Raw genomic sequence first — 12,953 nt, 5'->3', positions numbered from 1 at the left:
GACTTCTGCGAATTTTCTGATTTTATACTATGCGATGAAAAACTGGGAAACGTGACTAATGGAATAAAAGATCGATTGTGTCTATGAATATCAATATGGGTCATCAAACGATGTTAAGTAGGCTGTCTGGCTGAGCGATAGAACAGCATCTGCGTTTCACGCCACCACTAACAGCATATAAAGCGTGGGAGCTTTCTAGGCATCTGAGACTCTCTTTATACTCGCCATTACCTTGATCTTCACCAACGTCAAGGCATTAGCAAGGATCAACATTTTCATAGTTCTTACAATCTATATTACAATAAGCCCACTATGTGTGTAGAATATCTTACCATAACTCACTGCCCAAGATGCTGGGAGCAGTACTACCATTACAAAACCACATCTGTTCGTGGCAACACTCCTCCGGATGGAGTCTGCGGAGAATGCTCAGGTGGTATATATGGCATAACCAAAAATGAAACTGGGTCGGCATGCGGAAAATGCATACTCAAGCGCGAAGCGTTTGAGCGATCTGCAAGGCTGGCAGCAATCAGGCTTCATAAAGTTGAAGATAAAAAGGCTCAAGAGGACAACAAGTAGCTCGGCATTCTTTTTGTCACGTTTGAGCCTTGTCGTGCCTCTTCATCAGCGTTAAGTACCATGTATTGTTTAATTTAATTATTCATAAATCTTCTAGTATCTGTGAGCAGACACACCTCTACCTTAGACCGGGTATGCAAGGATCAATCGGAAGCGATATGTTCCGGGCCTCTAATCTCAGATCATGCCACTGTGCCTCTCTTCTCGGTTTTAATCGCTCATCATTTATCCTGCCTTACCATTTGAAGACAGCGTAATCTGTGATTATCTACTACATCCATCCTTATCGTGAAACACAATGTCCCAAATCGCTGAGCCGACTAGCCAAGACGAGGGCATGGCTCGATTAGACACAGTTCAACCAGCTACTCTCTTGGAGCCTAGCCACTGGGTACAGAAAGGAGAGGTCAGTAAACCACAAAGAATGCATAGAAATACATAATGCTAAATCATTTGATAAGGCCGCCGATGCAAACAATGATGCTCTTGACACAGCGATCGATTCTGATGGTGGTTCAACTTCAGCATCCATTACCTCCAGTATCCTGCAGTACAGAACTATTCATGGTCGCACGTATCATAGTGAGCAAGGGAATGCGCAGTATTGGCAAGTTCCATCGTGATTTTTTATTGCTTTTGTGAAAACTAACGAATCTACAAGGGGGTCTAATGACGAGCAGCAGAAAGACTTGATGGACCTCACGTAAGTCATTTGCTTCTATGATTGTGGGCCATTATCTTGACAGGTCGCAGTCATCATATCCTGACCCTTGGGCTAGGTGATAAGCTTCATCTGGCTCCTCTGATTCAATATGATGTGAAAGTAAGGAAATCGTGTTTTGTTGTGGTGATATACTAATATTCTTGAAGCAAGTGATTGATATCGGAACTGGAACAGGTGAGACAATCCCAGCGCCCGATATTGAACCTCGCACTGACATGTGATTTCCAGGTATCTGGGCTATGTGAGCGAACATAGTATGATCATTGTCGCTTTCTGACTTACAATCTGATTCTAGTGATTTTGCCGATCAGTATCCAAACGCCGAAATTATTGGAACTGATCTCTCTCCGATCCAGCCTTCATGGATCCCGCCCAATCTTCAATTGTAAGTACCGCCAAGACCAATCTGGTGGTAGCTAACATTTGACAGTATAATTGAGGACTGCACTCGCGAATGGACGTTTAAGTCTACCTCTGCTGATTACATACATGCTAGGTGGTTGATGGGTAGTATTGGGAACTGGGACTCCTTCTTTTCTGAGGCCTTTCGAGTATGCAAACCTGGGGGGTGGGTTGAGAGTCACGAAGCTGCGTCCACTATCAGCAGTGACGATAATACAGTCGACCCTAGTTCGGCTATGGGACACTGGGGCAAGTTCTTCATTGAAGGTTCCAAAAAGATTGGAACAAGCTTCACGGTTGTTGAGGACGGCACTCAGAGGAAGGCCATGGAAAAAGCAGGATTCGTCAACATCCAAGAATTCGACTTCAGAGTATGCTGTCACCGGATCAGTTTACCGTTCTTATACTAACTTTCAATTAGAACCCAATTGGTAGCTGGCCAGATGATCCCGTCGAAAAGCAGATGGGTTCTTACACTAAGCATGGTCTTGATACTGACAGCGAGGGCTTCGTCCTGTTCATGGCACATACTCTCGGTTGGAGCAGGGAGGATATTCTTGCCTACGTTGCGCAGTTTAGACGCGAAATAAGATCGGGAAAACATCATGGATATTTTGCGCAAAAGGTTGTTTGGGGTCAGAAGCCCAACTGATGGACAAGCATAGTCCAAACTAGGGCAAACAAGACATGGTGGCCATCCATGATATTCGTTTCTACAAAATTATACTACATTTAGTATGAGACAGCAACTGATTACTGCAGTCCCCATTATCACCTATGAAGACCGTCGTAGGAACTCAACGGCAAGACAACCCGATTAGCCACACTTTGGGTTGCATCGTAGGGTAGGTCATTGCCAAGCTTTGTTGTAAGCGAGCTAATCGGCTGTTGGTCTTATGCGCCGATCTTTGTCGATTTTCCCGTCCAGTCAGTTGCCTGTCGTCCTAATGGGGCAAGTAGTCCGCTAACAATTCCTGGATATTTTATGAGATGCTATAGCGATGTTTTCATGAGGGTGGGCAAGTGTCCTGAATCAACTCTTAATATTAATAGCATGTGATCTTCTTTCCCATTCTGTCTAGAGAGACTTGTGACATGGACACGGATAAATGTCGCAATGCTGAAATGTTCTCCCCGTCTTCACTAAACAGTCTATGGACTCGGGTCGATGCGCAGAGCGGGCATAGCAACACCTACCTTTCGCTCGCTCCCAGCTTTCCCGGCGTATCACTATCATCAGGGGTAGCTCCAATTTGACTACCGAGGGTGATTAAACTATCGTCGACTCGTGACAATCACCCCGCATCACTAACCAGGGTCCATCTTGTCGGGGATGCCGGAGCCGAATGGCCCAAGGCGGTAACTTAGTGAATGCGGGGAAATCAGGTCCTCGTAAAACGCAAAGATCAACGGTTGTCTAGCCTTATTGGGGAGGCCATCGACTTCCCCAGGTTCTGTCCCCTGGTCTTCGCCATCGTAGTATCGTGACATCAGTGAATGCATACGTCAGGTGTTGTTGACAATGCATTGTGCCCAAGAAGATTGCCAAGGTGGTCGGTCCGCTCCGGGACGTCCGGTGTCCATGAGCTTAATGGGACACCGAACTATAAGTTCCTCGGACTCGCATCTCAGAAGTCTTCATGAGGTACACCCATTGTTTCTGTTTGTTCTTCACGCCAGTTCACGATGAGACACTTCGTGACCCCCCTTCTTGCACTTGGCTGCCTCATTGGCAATGCCGCAGCAGCATGGCCCAATGGACCCTTCAAAACTTCTGGCAGATGGATCGTCAATGCCAATAATGAGAAGGTTAAGCTTGCTGGCGCCAACTGGCCTGGCCACGGTGAAGTCATGGTCCCCGAGGGTCTACAGTACCAGTCCATCAAGGGTGTTCTGTCAGATATCAAGGGCATTGGCATGAACGCCATTCGTCTTACCTTCGCCACAGAGATGGTTGATCAGATCTATGCCAACGGCGGCAAGGACATCGATATCAAGACTGCTTTTGAAGAGGGTCTTGGAAAAGAGAACGGAACTATTGTTCTGGCAAAGGTGTTGAAGAATAACCCTACCTTTACTGCCAAGACAACACGTCTTGAGGTAAGATAATGCCACCGGCTTCTTCCAAAGAACAATGTTAATCAGCCACAGGTTTACGACGCCATTGCTGCTGAGTGTCTTCGTCAACAGATCTACATCAACCTTGACAACCACATCTCTGAAGGCAAGTGGTGCTGTGGTGGTGAGGATGGCAACACCTGGTGGGGAGATACCCAATTTGACACTGCCAAATGGGTTCGAGGCGGTGCCTACATGGCCGCTCATGTATGTATCCCCTGTGACACTAAGAAAAAGTCAATACTAACAAGTAACAGGCTAAGAAGTGGCCCGCCAAGGTCTCACAGTCTCTTCGCAACGAGCCTCGTGAGCCTACCAACAACAACAAGCTTCGTGACGCGTCATACAACTGGAGTGACCTTTACAAGTACATGCGCCAGGGTGCCGATGCTGTTCACCAGGCTGACCCCAACGCAATCATTGTTATTTCCGGCATGAACTACGATACCTATGTCACCCCTCTTTACAGTGGCGAGAAGATGCAGCCCCGCGGCGAAGTCTTTAACCGCGACGACTTTGTGGGTTATGGAAAGGACAAGCTTGTTCTTGAGATCCACACATATGAGAACAAGGGAACTAGCTGCCCTTCCCTGCGCTACAACCTCTACAACAAGGGTTTCCAGGCCATGAATGAGTCTGATCCCAATGTCGCTGAGGTCTTCCCCGTCATGTTGACTGAGTTTGGTCAAGCCATGAACGGAGCGGATTACGAGACTGCCAAGACTTATGTCAGCTGTCTGTCCCAGTATCTTCCTGAGATGCAGGCCAGTTGGTTCATCTGGGTTATTGTTGGCCGATACTATACTCGTCAGGGTATCCAAGAGTTTGACGACTCTTGGGGTATGAAGAAGCCTGATTGGTCTGGCTGGAGGAACGACCAGTACATTGAGACTTATCTCAAGCCTCAAATCAAGGGCACATTGAGATAGTAATATCTGCAAAACTAGTCTTCGGTGTATATAGTTAGAAATTCAATACTCATTACACATACAAATTGATTGAGCGCGATGGCTTCATAATTTTTGGATCCAGTTGTGAGCCCATATAGGCTTAAGAACAATGTCGTACGTGGCAACTAGAATCCCCCCCCCCAGAGGATAGGGTTTCCATCTTCGATTTTACTTTTTCGTGGCAACTAGAACGATGCTGTCAGATGAGCAGTATCTGATTCCTCAGCCAGAGCCTTATTTGACTAACCCCTGCATGTTTCTCTGCAAAATCTCAGCCGCACCCCACAAATCCCCTCATTTTACAATCTGTGGCTTGATTTAATCTTACCTCCGTCTTCCTTTGCGCTAGCAATCGTCGCGATGGCGCTCGTAATTCGTGAGTCGGGCAGCCTGAAACCAGAAATTCGCCTTGCCCAGGCAGTGTCTGAGTTTGAAGCCTTACTCACATCAGAGCAGAAATCAATGTTTAGGACGTCACGCGACCGGGCAGTCAGCACAGCACCAACGATGTCAGATGTCATGCGGTTAACAGCCGAAATCGATCTGAAAGCTACTAGCAAACATGGTCGTGGACGATGCTTTGGACCAAGAATGACGAATACACTCCAGGCCATTCAGCAGTTTGCAGCTTTGGGGGATATCGTAGTTGGCGGAGGGCAGAATCTCATCGCTTGCGGAGTTTGGGCCGTTGCAAGGTTCACTCTTCATGTGAGTATCTGTAACTCGACTACCTGATTTTCTGACACTAGTTACACTAACACCCGATAATAGACCATCATAGGGTACTATACATATCTGGAAAGCCTGTCACAGCTCTTCATGGCGATTGGTCGAAATGCACCACGCTACCAAACCATGGCAGCGTTATACCCGAAGTCGAAAGCCCTACAAGTCAATCTATGCGAGTATTTCATTGTCATCACTAAGCTATGCCATCAGTCAGTATTATGGACTAAGAAGTCCGCCTTGGGCCGATTCGCCTCCACGATGAACGATCCTCAAATGAAGAAATTCAAAGATGATCTTGACCTATGGTCTTCAGCCATCAAGGAAGAAACAAACCTTTTGCTGAATCAGACAATTGTTGAAGAAGCGAAGGAAAGTTCCATTTTCCGCTCTCTGACCACATTTCGCTCCGAATCTTCCAATAAACAACGGAGGATCGAGAAGTCATATCGCTTTTTGGACAAATGCTCGAAGCATGACTATCGAATGACCTGGAAGCAAATTCGTAAATGCGGAACAACTGGGACGTTAAACCATTATCAAGCGTATCGGCAATGGAAAGAAGGATCTGAAGACACCTCTATTCTTTTCCTTGGAAAGCTTGGTGCTGGAAAGTCCGTTCTGCTAGCCAACATTGTCGATGATCTCAATCTGGAGAACAACGGAATAACTCTTTACTTTTTTGCAAGACACGACAATGAGAGCAGCATGAAGACTAGGACAATTCTAGGGTGTCTCATACGACAGCTTCTGGAGCATGTCATGAACGACAGCAGCTTTGATCATCTATTTTTTGAGTCAGCATCTGACCTTGACTCGACCATCATCGTTGATCTCTTCCAGCGAGCGAAGCCCGGCAAGGCATCCATAGTGCTCGACGGTCTGGATGAATGCGAATTGGAGGTTCAACGAACAGTTCTGGCGCACTTGGTCAAGATACAGGAATTTGGATACAAGATATGCTTGTCAGTGCGGACACCCCACAATGTCTCAGTCTGGAGAACAGAATCCTTTGACTTCAACGTTGTCATACCAGAAGAAAATCCAGATATATCGGATTTTATCAACGCAGAAGTCGACAGCAGAGTTGACGATGGAAGACTTGTTATTCGAGATCCAAATCTGGTTGAAGAAGTTAAGAAAGAGCTTATCACAGGGGCAAACGGAATGTAAGTACTCGTACCACTTCTCTCATCTCGCCCCTTTGGAAACCTATGCTAATATTTCCGAGGTTTCTTTGGGTATCTTTGCAACTTGACTCCATCTGCGATGAAGTATCAGACCACGATATTCGAGAAGCCATTCATGATTTACCCAGTGACTTGACGGAAACATTCAAGCGTAATCTTTCGAAAGCAAGTTCAAGAGACTCCAAGAACCTCCATGTCCGAATCTTCAAGCTTCTAGTTGGTGCACGAGAGCTATTGACAGCTGACGAACTGCGACAAGCCGCAAGCGTCACTATAGGCCAGACACTATGGGATGCGGACAAAGAGATAACAAGCATACATCCGGTCCTCAAGTTCTGCGGTAGTCTGGTGATGGTGGACGAAGAAGACGACACTGTCCGATTTATTCATCACAGCGCACGCAGTTTTTGTCTAGAAGAGCTTCACTGTCTAACTGACTTGAGCTTTACTCAGATGGAAGCAAACCAGCACATGGCTGAGACGCTAATAACGTACCTAAGCTGCAACATTTTTGAAACTAGGCTTTCGAAGGATGTAGTGCCCAACATAAATGCGAGCCATATGCCCAAGGTAGTGGCGGTTAAGGCTATCGGCTCGCATCATATGGGAACCAGTATCGCAAACAAGCTCCTGAGTTCGAGGTCGAAACTGAAAAGAGATATCGGTCCGGTTCTAGCGAAGCGGAAGGGAAATCACAACCAGGGAGATCACTTCCCATTGGCAAGTTATGCAAAGCGGCACTGGTTACACCAAACATCTCATCTGGAAGAGCTCCCGTCACTACCACAATGGCACACCTTGCTTGACCATCCTTCGTTTGGTATCGATGAGGACAATCTTCCGGTTCCTGTCATCATCCCACACCCTCTGCTGAAATCAATAGATCGGCTTCTATTCAATGCCGAAAGTTCTAAATTTCGAAGCCGGTGGAAACGCCCGATAGCAACAAAGTCAATCTCAAGTTGGGTGTCTCCTCAATGGGCCAGGATGATTTGGGCTCTTTCTTTTGGACATATTCTTGTTCTGAAACACGAGCTCACGAAATGTCGAGGCGTCCAAAGAATACGGAGCTACGTCCATCTCTGGACATTGCTGAGGCGCATTGGCCTCTATGCCCCCTCAGTCATTCAGAAGGATCTGGACTATAACCTGATCCGATGGCTAAGTCCTATGTTTGTCAACCTTGTGATGCAGCACCCCGCCAAAGAATATTTTCTTGGACGCATCCCAGTATCAGATAGCTTGCACTATGAACTCATCTCCAGAGCCATCGAGAGACACGACATTGTGTCTGTCTGCGCGCTTGTGAGATTTGATTATGACCAACTGGGGAAACTGTCCATCATGGAGTGGCATGCCAGAAATGGATGGATGAAGAACTGGGTCGCCGTACCTCCCATCCTTCATATGTCAATGATGGGACATGGAAATACGCATGTTGTGAGATTAGCTATGCAACATGATGAGCATTGGTTGTTTGATATCATTTCATGGCTTTGCCTGGTGCAGGTTACGAATTTCTCGTGGTATAAAGGATTCTCAAGGGCGTTTGATGTATTCAGAGAAGTGGGAGTGCCTGAACGTGACATTAGACTATTGAAGAGTGTGGTGAGTCTTACCATTGGTCGGAACGGAGGAGAAGAGCAGCCATACATACCTGCAGAACACTATCTAACCATAGGAGGAGTAAGATTTAACTGAATTTACATTCACCACTTGTTTTTAAGACATTGAACCATGTAATATATATGAGCCATAAGAATTACAATTTGGGCTCAAAAGGTCGATAGTGCATTTAAGTTTCTTCTCGATTATGAGCACTCAAGTCAAGTGATAACAAAATAGCCGTGTCCGGCATTACAAGTAGCAACTACGGCACTTGTGGCGATCCGGTCTCGATCTGATTGGTTTCTCTCTCGATCCTTCAAAGGATTCGATGCTATTGGGAAGGTGAAGTGCCTCGTGTCTAAATTAAGCTGGGGAATTAACGTAATGGTAGTTAGCGCAATTCCTATCATTGGTTGATACCTAAGACGTCTCGGGGAGCGATCCAACCTTGTCTTGATATGGTTTAACGGCGGGGGCCATTCTTGACGATAAGCGTTTAGATAAGATAAACCTTGCTTTTCATGCAAAAACGAGATTAGGGGAGACCATGATTCTTTGAGAGCATCGTAGGATTTAGCCCTCATTGCAACTCAATAAATAGCTATAGTTTGTCCAGGTCCAAGCAGTTCTTTCTATTTTCATTCTGTTTAATTCTCAAGTGTGTTGACAAAGTAACAGAAACAGAGACTGTGTATCATGAAAATGGATCCTCAACAGAGTCAACCCTGCAAGGGTGCAGCATACCCAACAAAGTATCGTCGAAACCAACCGCGTTCCAAGAACGGATGTCTTACTTGTCGTAGCAAACGCAAAAAGTGTGACGAAACAAGGCCTCGTTGCACCTCTTGTGTTCGTTCTAACCAAACTTGTGTTTGGCCAAGCAAAGATGAACAAGAATCGCCGCCGAGCAACTCGGTTGGCAACACTTCAGATTCGACTAGCTCCACCTCCGAGCGAAGACGATCTCCAAATGAAGACCCACAGACAGCAATCTCGGACCTCAGCCTAGCCATGGAGTCATTGGTATGTTAACTATACCATGTCTGTTTTGTTAACAGAGCTGACCAATTGCTAGTCAACTACTTCAGATACACAGATCTTCCAGAGGTTTTTCTTTGACTGGGCTACTTTGGGAAACACATCTGGTGGTTATACAATGAGCTGGTTTGCCAACTTGTTTCAAATCTACACCAACGCGAGCATCGACAGTCTCGTGCACAAATCTATCAACGCCCTGGCCAATGCAAGTTATGGACAAAGATTCAATTCACCTGAAGCATTGACAAAAGGGAACAAATGGTATGGAAGGGCGATCCAGATGTTGAAAGTCAAATTGCTTTCCATTAACGATTCATCATCATACTGTGATGTCGTATCAGCCATTACTCTGCTCGGCATTTACGAGGTAAGTGTTGTAAGTAGTATAGCTGACTGAAGAACGTGGTGGCTGATTAAATGTAGGGTCTAATGCATGAATCCATTGCACTCGAGGGTTCTTGGGTGTCCCATATGACTGGCGCCTCCACACTGTTGAGTCTTCGTGGACAAGACAAGATTATAGAGTCGCCAGCGGAGTTTGAAATTTCAGCAGTCTGCTTCTTGCAAATGGTACGGCCAGAAGTACCCAATCCTAGATATCATGCTGATGCTTTCACAGATATACGGCAGCTTTCTGAATGGCCAAGCTCCTCCTGTACCATGGACATCGGTAAACAAGCTGGCGTTGCCAAAATCGCCAGCCTTTTACGCACACATAGAACTCATTTATGAAGCTGCATGCCAATTCGCTGAGTGGAGAACCGCTTTGCTTGATTATGATTCAGATGAGGGTTTGGAGAGGTTATCGAATGTCGGGAAAAAAGCCTCAATATTGGACAGGCGGTTCGAGGAATGGGACGAAAGTGCGCCCGAATCGTTGAGATACAAGACAGATCCGCTACCACTTGAACCTCACCCTGAATGGGTACAGCCTTTGATCAACAGTCCATGGAGACCTCTCAACTACCACACTTACTCCACATTGATGGTGCAGATAATTTGGAGATTCTACTGGATGGCTCGAGGTATCATCAACCAAGCACTCTTGTTCACATATGATATTCTCCGAGAACGGAAAGGAAACACCGATCCCAGTATCCCTCGCCGAACCGACATTGAAGACCAGATTTTGTCATTCACCGATCTATTATGCGAGTCTTGCGTATCGACTTTCGTCACTATTTCCAAGGGCGATCCGCAGATGGAGGCCGAAAAAGTACCAACTCTCTTGGGGTACCTCATTCTGCAAGTTCTGCCCGCTCTCGGACTGTTCTATGAGCAAATTGTTTTCACCGGCGTCGATTCTTTTGGTAGGAGAGAATGGGTGGCCAAGATGAGACACTTCCTTCGGGTCCACTTTGGTATAGCAAAGGGTATTACTGCGATACCCCCTTCTCATGTCGGAAAGATTCCGATTCAGACTTGGGGTCTTCCAGATGAGTTTCCACGAGGTAGCAAGTAATCCAGCGGTAGCAACGAGAAGGATTTTTAATAAAAGACTTGAAAAATAAATATTAAACACTCGTGGAGTATTGATGACTTTTTACAAGAATCACGGATCAATGCCTGATGTTACTCTGGCCTAGATATCTCAACCCAATATGTACCTATCTCATCCCGGTCCTGTTTTTACCATCGCTACCTCTAACTGCTATATCCAGGGCGTAGGGTTGTTGGATTTGGTGGCATAGAGTAGAAACTGGCGTTCCAAAGTGGCGATCCAAACCACACAATGCACAATTTAGTGCGACGAGACACATAAGAGATTCAGCCGACAAAGACATCTACTTCTGGAGTTTATCATATTGTCCAATTCGATAACCTTGTCGGATACGAAGACCAAGATTAATATTCCCCAACAATAGACTACTCAAGTGATGCTACTTGAACTGGATAGTTGATTGACATGGTCACAAGTCATGATTTGTGCAGGTTACCCTATATGTAGCGCAAGTGCCTGTCCTTTATTGTAGACATGTATTTATAGCCCCAACATCCTGATATAAAATCGCGGCGTGAAGACATTAGAACCAAGCACGCTAGTTCCTGGGATAGAGAATGTGCCCGCCACCACTGAGCTTGCTGTAGCTGACTATCTTGTCCTCGCGTCAAGGTTGTGGCGGTGTTCGCCAAGCCACCCTGATTTTACACGTAACGATCACGCTAGTCTAGAAAGTAAGACAGAACCTAGCACACGCAATACGCGTAAAGAAATAAAGTTCCGTGCATTGTATCCACCACTAAACGCCAGAATGTCAGCATGTTTCAGAGAAAGTGTTGCGCCTAAAAGGACAATTGGATTCATACCGCCGTTTTTAATGCGACATCGTTGATGACACTGTTCAAAGGCATGCGTGCCAAGAGATGATCTGATAAACACATGGTTGACGATCAGTACTGAGATTCCACTGTGCCACAATCTTAGCCAACGCAATGTTATTTTTGATGCTCCGCGATGACACAATTGCTAGATACGCGTAAAAAGTTACCAGATGCATGGGTACTTCTGATAAGAACGTACTATTTAATTCCCAAGTTTTCATATTTTATATGTTTGTATCTATTCTTTATCTCGTCTTTTTTACTGTCTTGCTATTGTCATTTTCTCCCTCCTCACCTCATCAAACGTGTATCCATTCCATTACCCGAGATTGTGATTCTTTTGCCGCTACTGCTATTAAAGCCACCGAGCCGAGCCGCTTAACCTATCAGCCTTCATCATGGGCTTCTTCCAGAGCCGTTTCTTTGAGCCAACATGGAAGAACAAGGTGTTGATCCTCCAAGTCGCCTTTACACTCCTCATCTTCATCTTGGGCATCGCCAAGATTGCCACAAAACCATCCCAAATACCATTCAACCGAATGGATATTGTCGCTATATCGATGGTCAGCCATCCCCATCATCTCCACAATCCGGTCTGTCATTTACTAACACATCTCCAGAGTGCTAAATCAGGGGTCTTCCTTGCCTACGAGATCGTCACCATGAAGGTAGATAAGTTCAAGCGGTTCGGAAGTCTCAAGGCCTACGCCGTACTTAATACGCTTGACGTTGTGTTCTGGGCGGCTGTAATGGGTTTCTCATTCAAAAGTGTCGCCGCAATCTGTTCTGGCGTCAACTGTGGCATTGGTGTTGTCATAGGATTGATGGCTATTTTGAACTCGTAAGCGCATTGTCACTAGTATTTGACTATTACTGACTCTTTCTTCAGTGTCATCCATTTCTGGGCCGCTGTTATCGCCTGGATGAACCACAAGCATTTCAAGACCTACGGCGTTTCCCGTGGTGACTATGAGGCCAAGCACGGGCGCTGAACCATCGGAGTGTAGAAGGATTTCAGATAAACGCGAACGAGCGATATACGTACAAATAACGGCGATTGTACTTATGGGGCGGAGCTTTGTGTGGGATCTGATTCAATTGCTGTGTTTTAAAAATAGTTGAAACATGTTGGTACAAGCGTCCACGTATACGCGTATACGGATCTGACCGAGGGTAGCACGGATACCAAACTTCAATATGCACTTGACGGAACGAGCCTGTTAGTCAGGCAATTTTTGTGTCTGATCACTGGTAGATTCATATAAAATTTGTCTTACCCTCCGTCAATAAAGA

General features: G+C 45.9%; 5 protein-coding genes across 5 annotated transcripts; all 5 read left to right on the top strand.

Annotated features, from left to right (window-relative positions):
• The first annotated feature begins 1,386 nt into the window (after nt 1–1,386).
• Nucleotides 1,387–2,424, top strand: FGSG_11183 (uncharacterized protein). The gene is made up of 5 exons (XM_011326858.1): nt 1,387–1,405; nt 1,453–1,480; nt 1,535–1,691; nt 1,737–2,079; nt 2,130–2,424. Exons 4-5 carry the CDS (start codon nt 1,810–1,812, stop codon nt 2,358–2,360), a joined length of 501 nt encoding a protein of 166 aa, XP_011325160.1. The 5' UTR covers nt 1,387–1,405; nt 1,453–1,480; nt 1,535–1,691; nt 1,737–1,809; the 3' UTR covers nt 2,361–2,424.
• A 970-nt stretch (nt 2,425–3,394) lies between these two features.
• FGSG_11184 (uncharacterized protein) lies at nt 3,395–4,755 on the top strand (the record flags this gene model as incomplete). The annotated part of the gene is made up of 3 exons (XM_011326857.1): nt 3,395–3,808; nt 3,860–4,033; nt 4,084–4,755. The coding sequence occupies 3 exons, from the start codon at nt 3,395–3,397 to the stop codon at nt 4,753–4,755; spliced, it is 1,260 nt and encodes a 419-aa protein (XP_011325159.1).
• A 381-nt stretch (nt 4,756–5,136) lies between these two features.
• Nucleotides 5,137–8,596, top strand: FGSG_11185 (uncharacterized protein; the record flags this gene model as incomplete). Its single annotated transcript, XM_011326856.1, has 5 exons — nt 5,137–5,484; nt 5,548–6,671; nt 6,734–7,183; nt 7,214–8,300; nt 8,519–8,596. 5 exons carry the CDS (start codon nt 5,137–5,139, stop codon nt 8,594–8,596), a joined length of 3,087 nt encoding a protein of 1,028 aa, XP_011325158.1.
• Nucleotides 8,597–9,002: 406 nt separating this feature from the next.
• On the top strand, nt 9,003–10,800 carry FGSG_11186 (uncharacterized protein; the record flags this gene model as incomplete). The annotated part of the gene is made up of 4 exons (XM_011326855.1): nt 9,003–9,323; nt 9,397–9,705; nt 9,762–9,908; nt 9,958–10,800. The coding sequence occupies 4 exons, from the start codon at nt 9,003–9,005 to the stop codon at nt 10,798–10,800; spliced, it is 1,620 nt and encodes a 539-aa protein (XP_011325157.1).
• A 1,258-nt stretch (nt 10,801–12,058) lies between these two features.
• On the top strand, nt 12,059–12,652 carry FGSG_11187 (uncharacterized protein; the record flags this gene model as incomplete). Its single annotated transcript, XM_011326854.1, has 3 exons — nt 12,059–12,223; nt 12,281–12,501; nt 12,550–12,652. 3 exons carry the CDS (start codon nt 12,059–12,061, stop codon nt 12,650–12,652), a joined length of 489 nt encoding a protein of 162 aa, XP_011325156.1.
• Between the last annotated feature and the right edge of the window lie 301 nt (nt 12,653–12,953).

This window comes from Fusarium graminearum, chromosome 3, assembly GCF_000240135.3.
Source record: "Fusarium graminearum PH-1 chromosome 3, whole genome shotgun sequence".
NCBI lineage: Eukaryota > Fungi > Ascomycota > Sordariomycetes > Hypocreales > Nectriaceae > Fusarium > Fusarium graminearum.
This window is presented reverse-complemented; position numbering and strand designations above follow the sequence as displayed.

Bases quoted from the DNA above. Each gene is read 5' to 3' on its own strand.
- FGSG_11183 (XM_011326858.1), top strand. From the start codon at position 1,810: ATGGGTAGTATTGGGAACTGGGACTCCTTCTTTTCTGAGGCCTTTCGA. The intron at 2,080-2,129 runs GTATGCTGTCAC...ACTTTCAATTAG, and splicing joins TCCAAGAATTCGACTTCAGA to AACCCAATTGGTAGCTGGCC.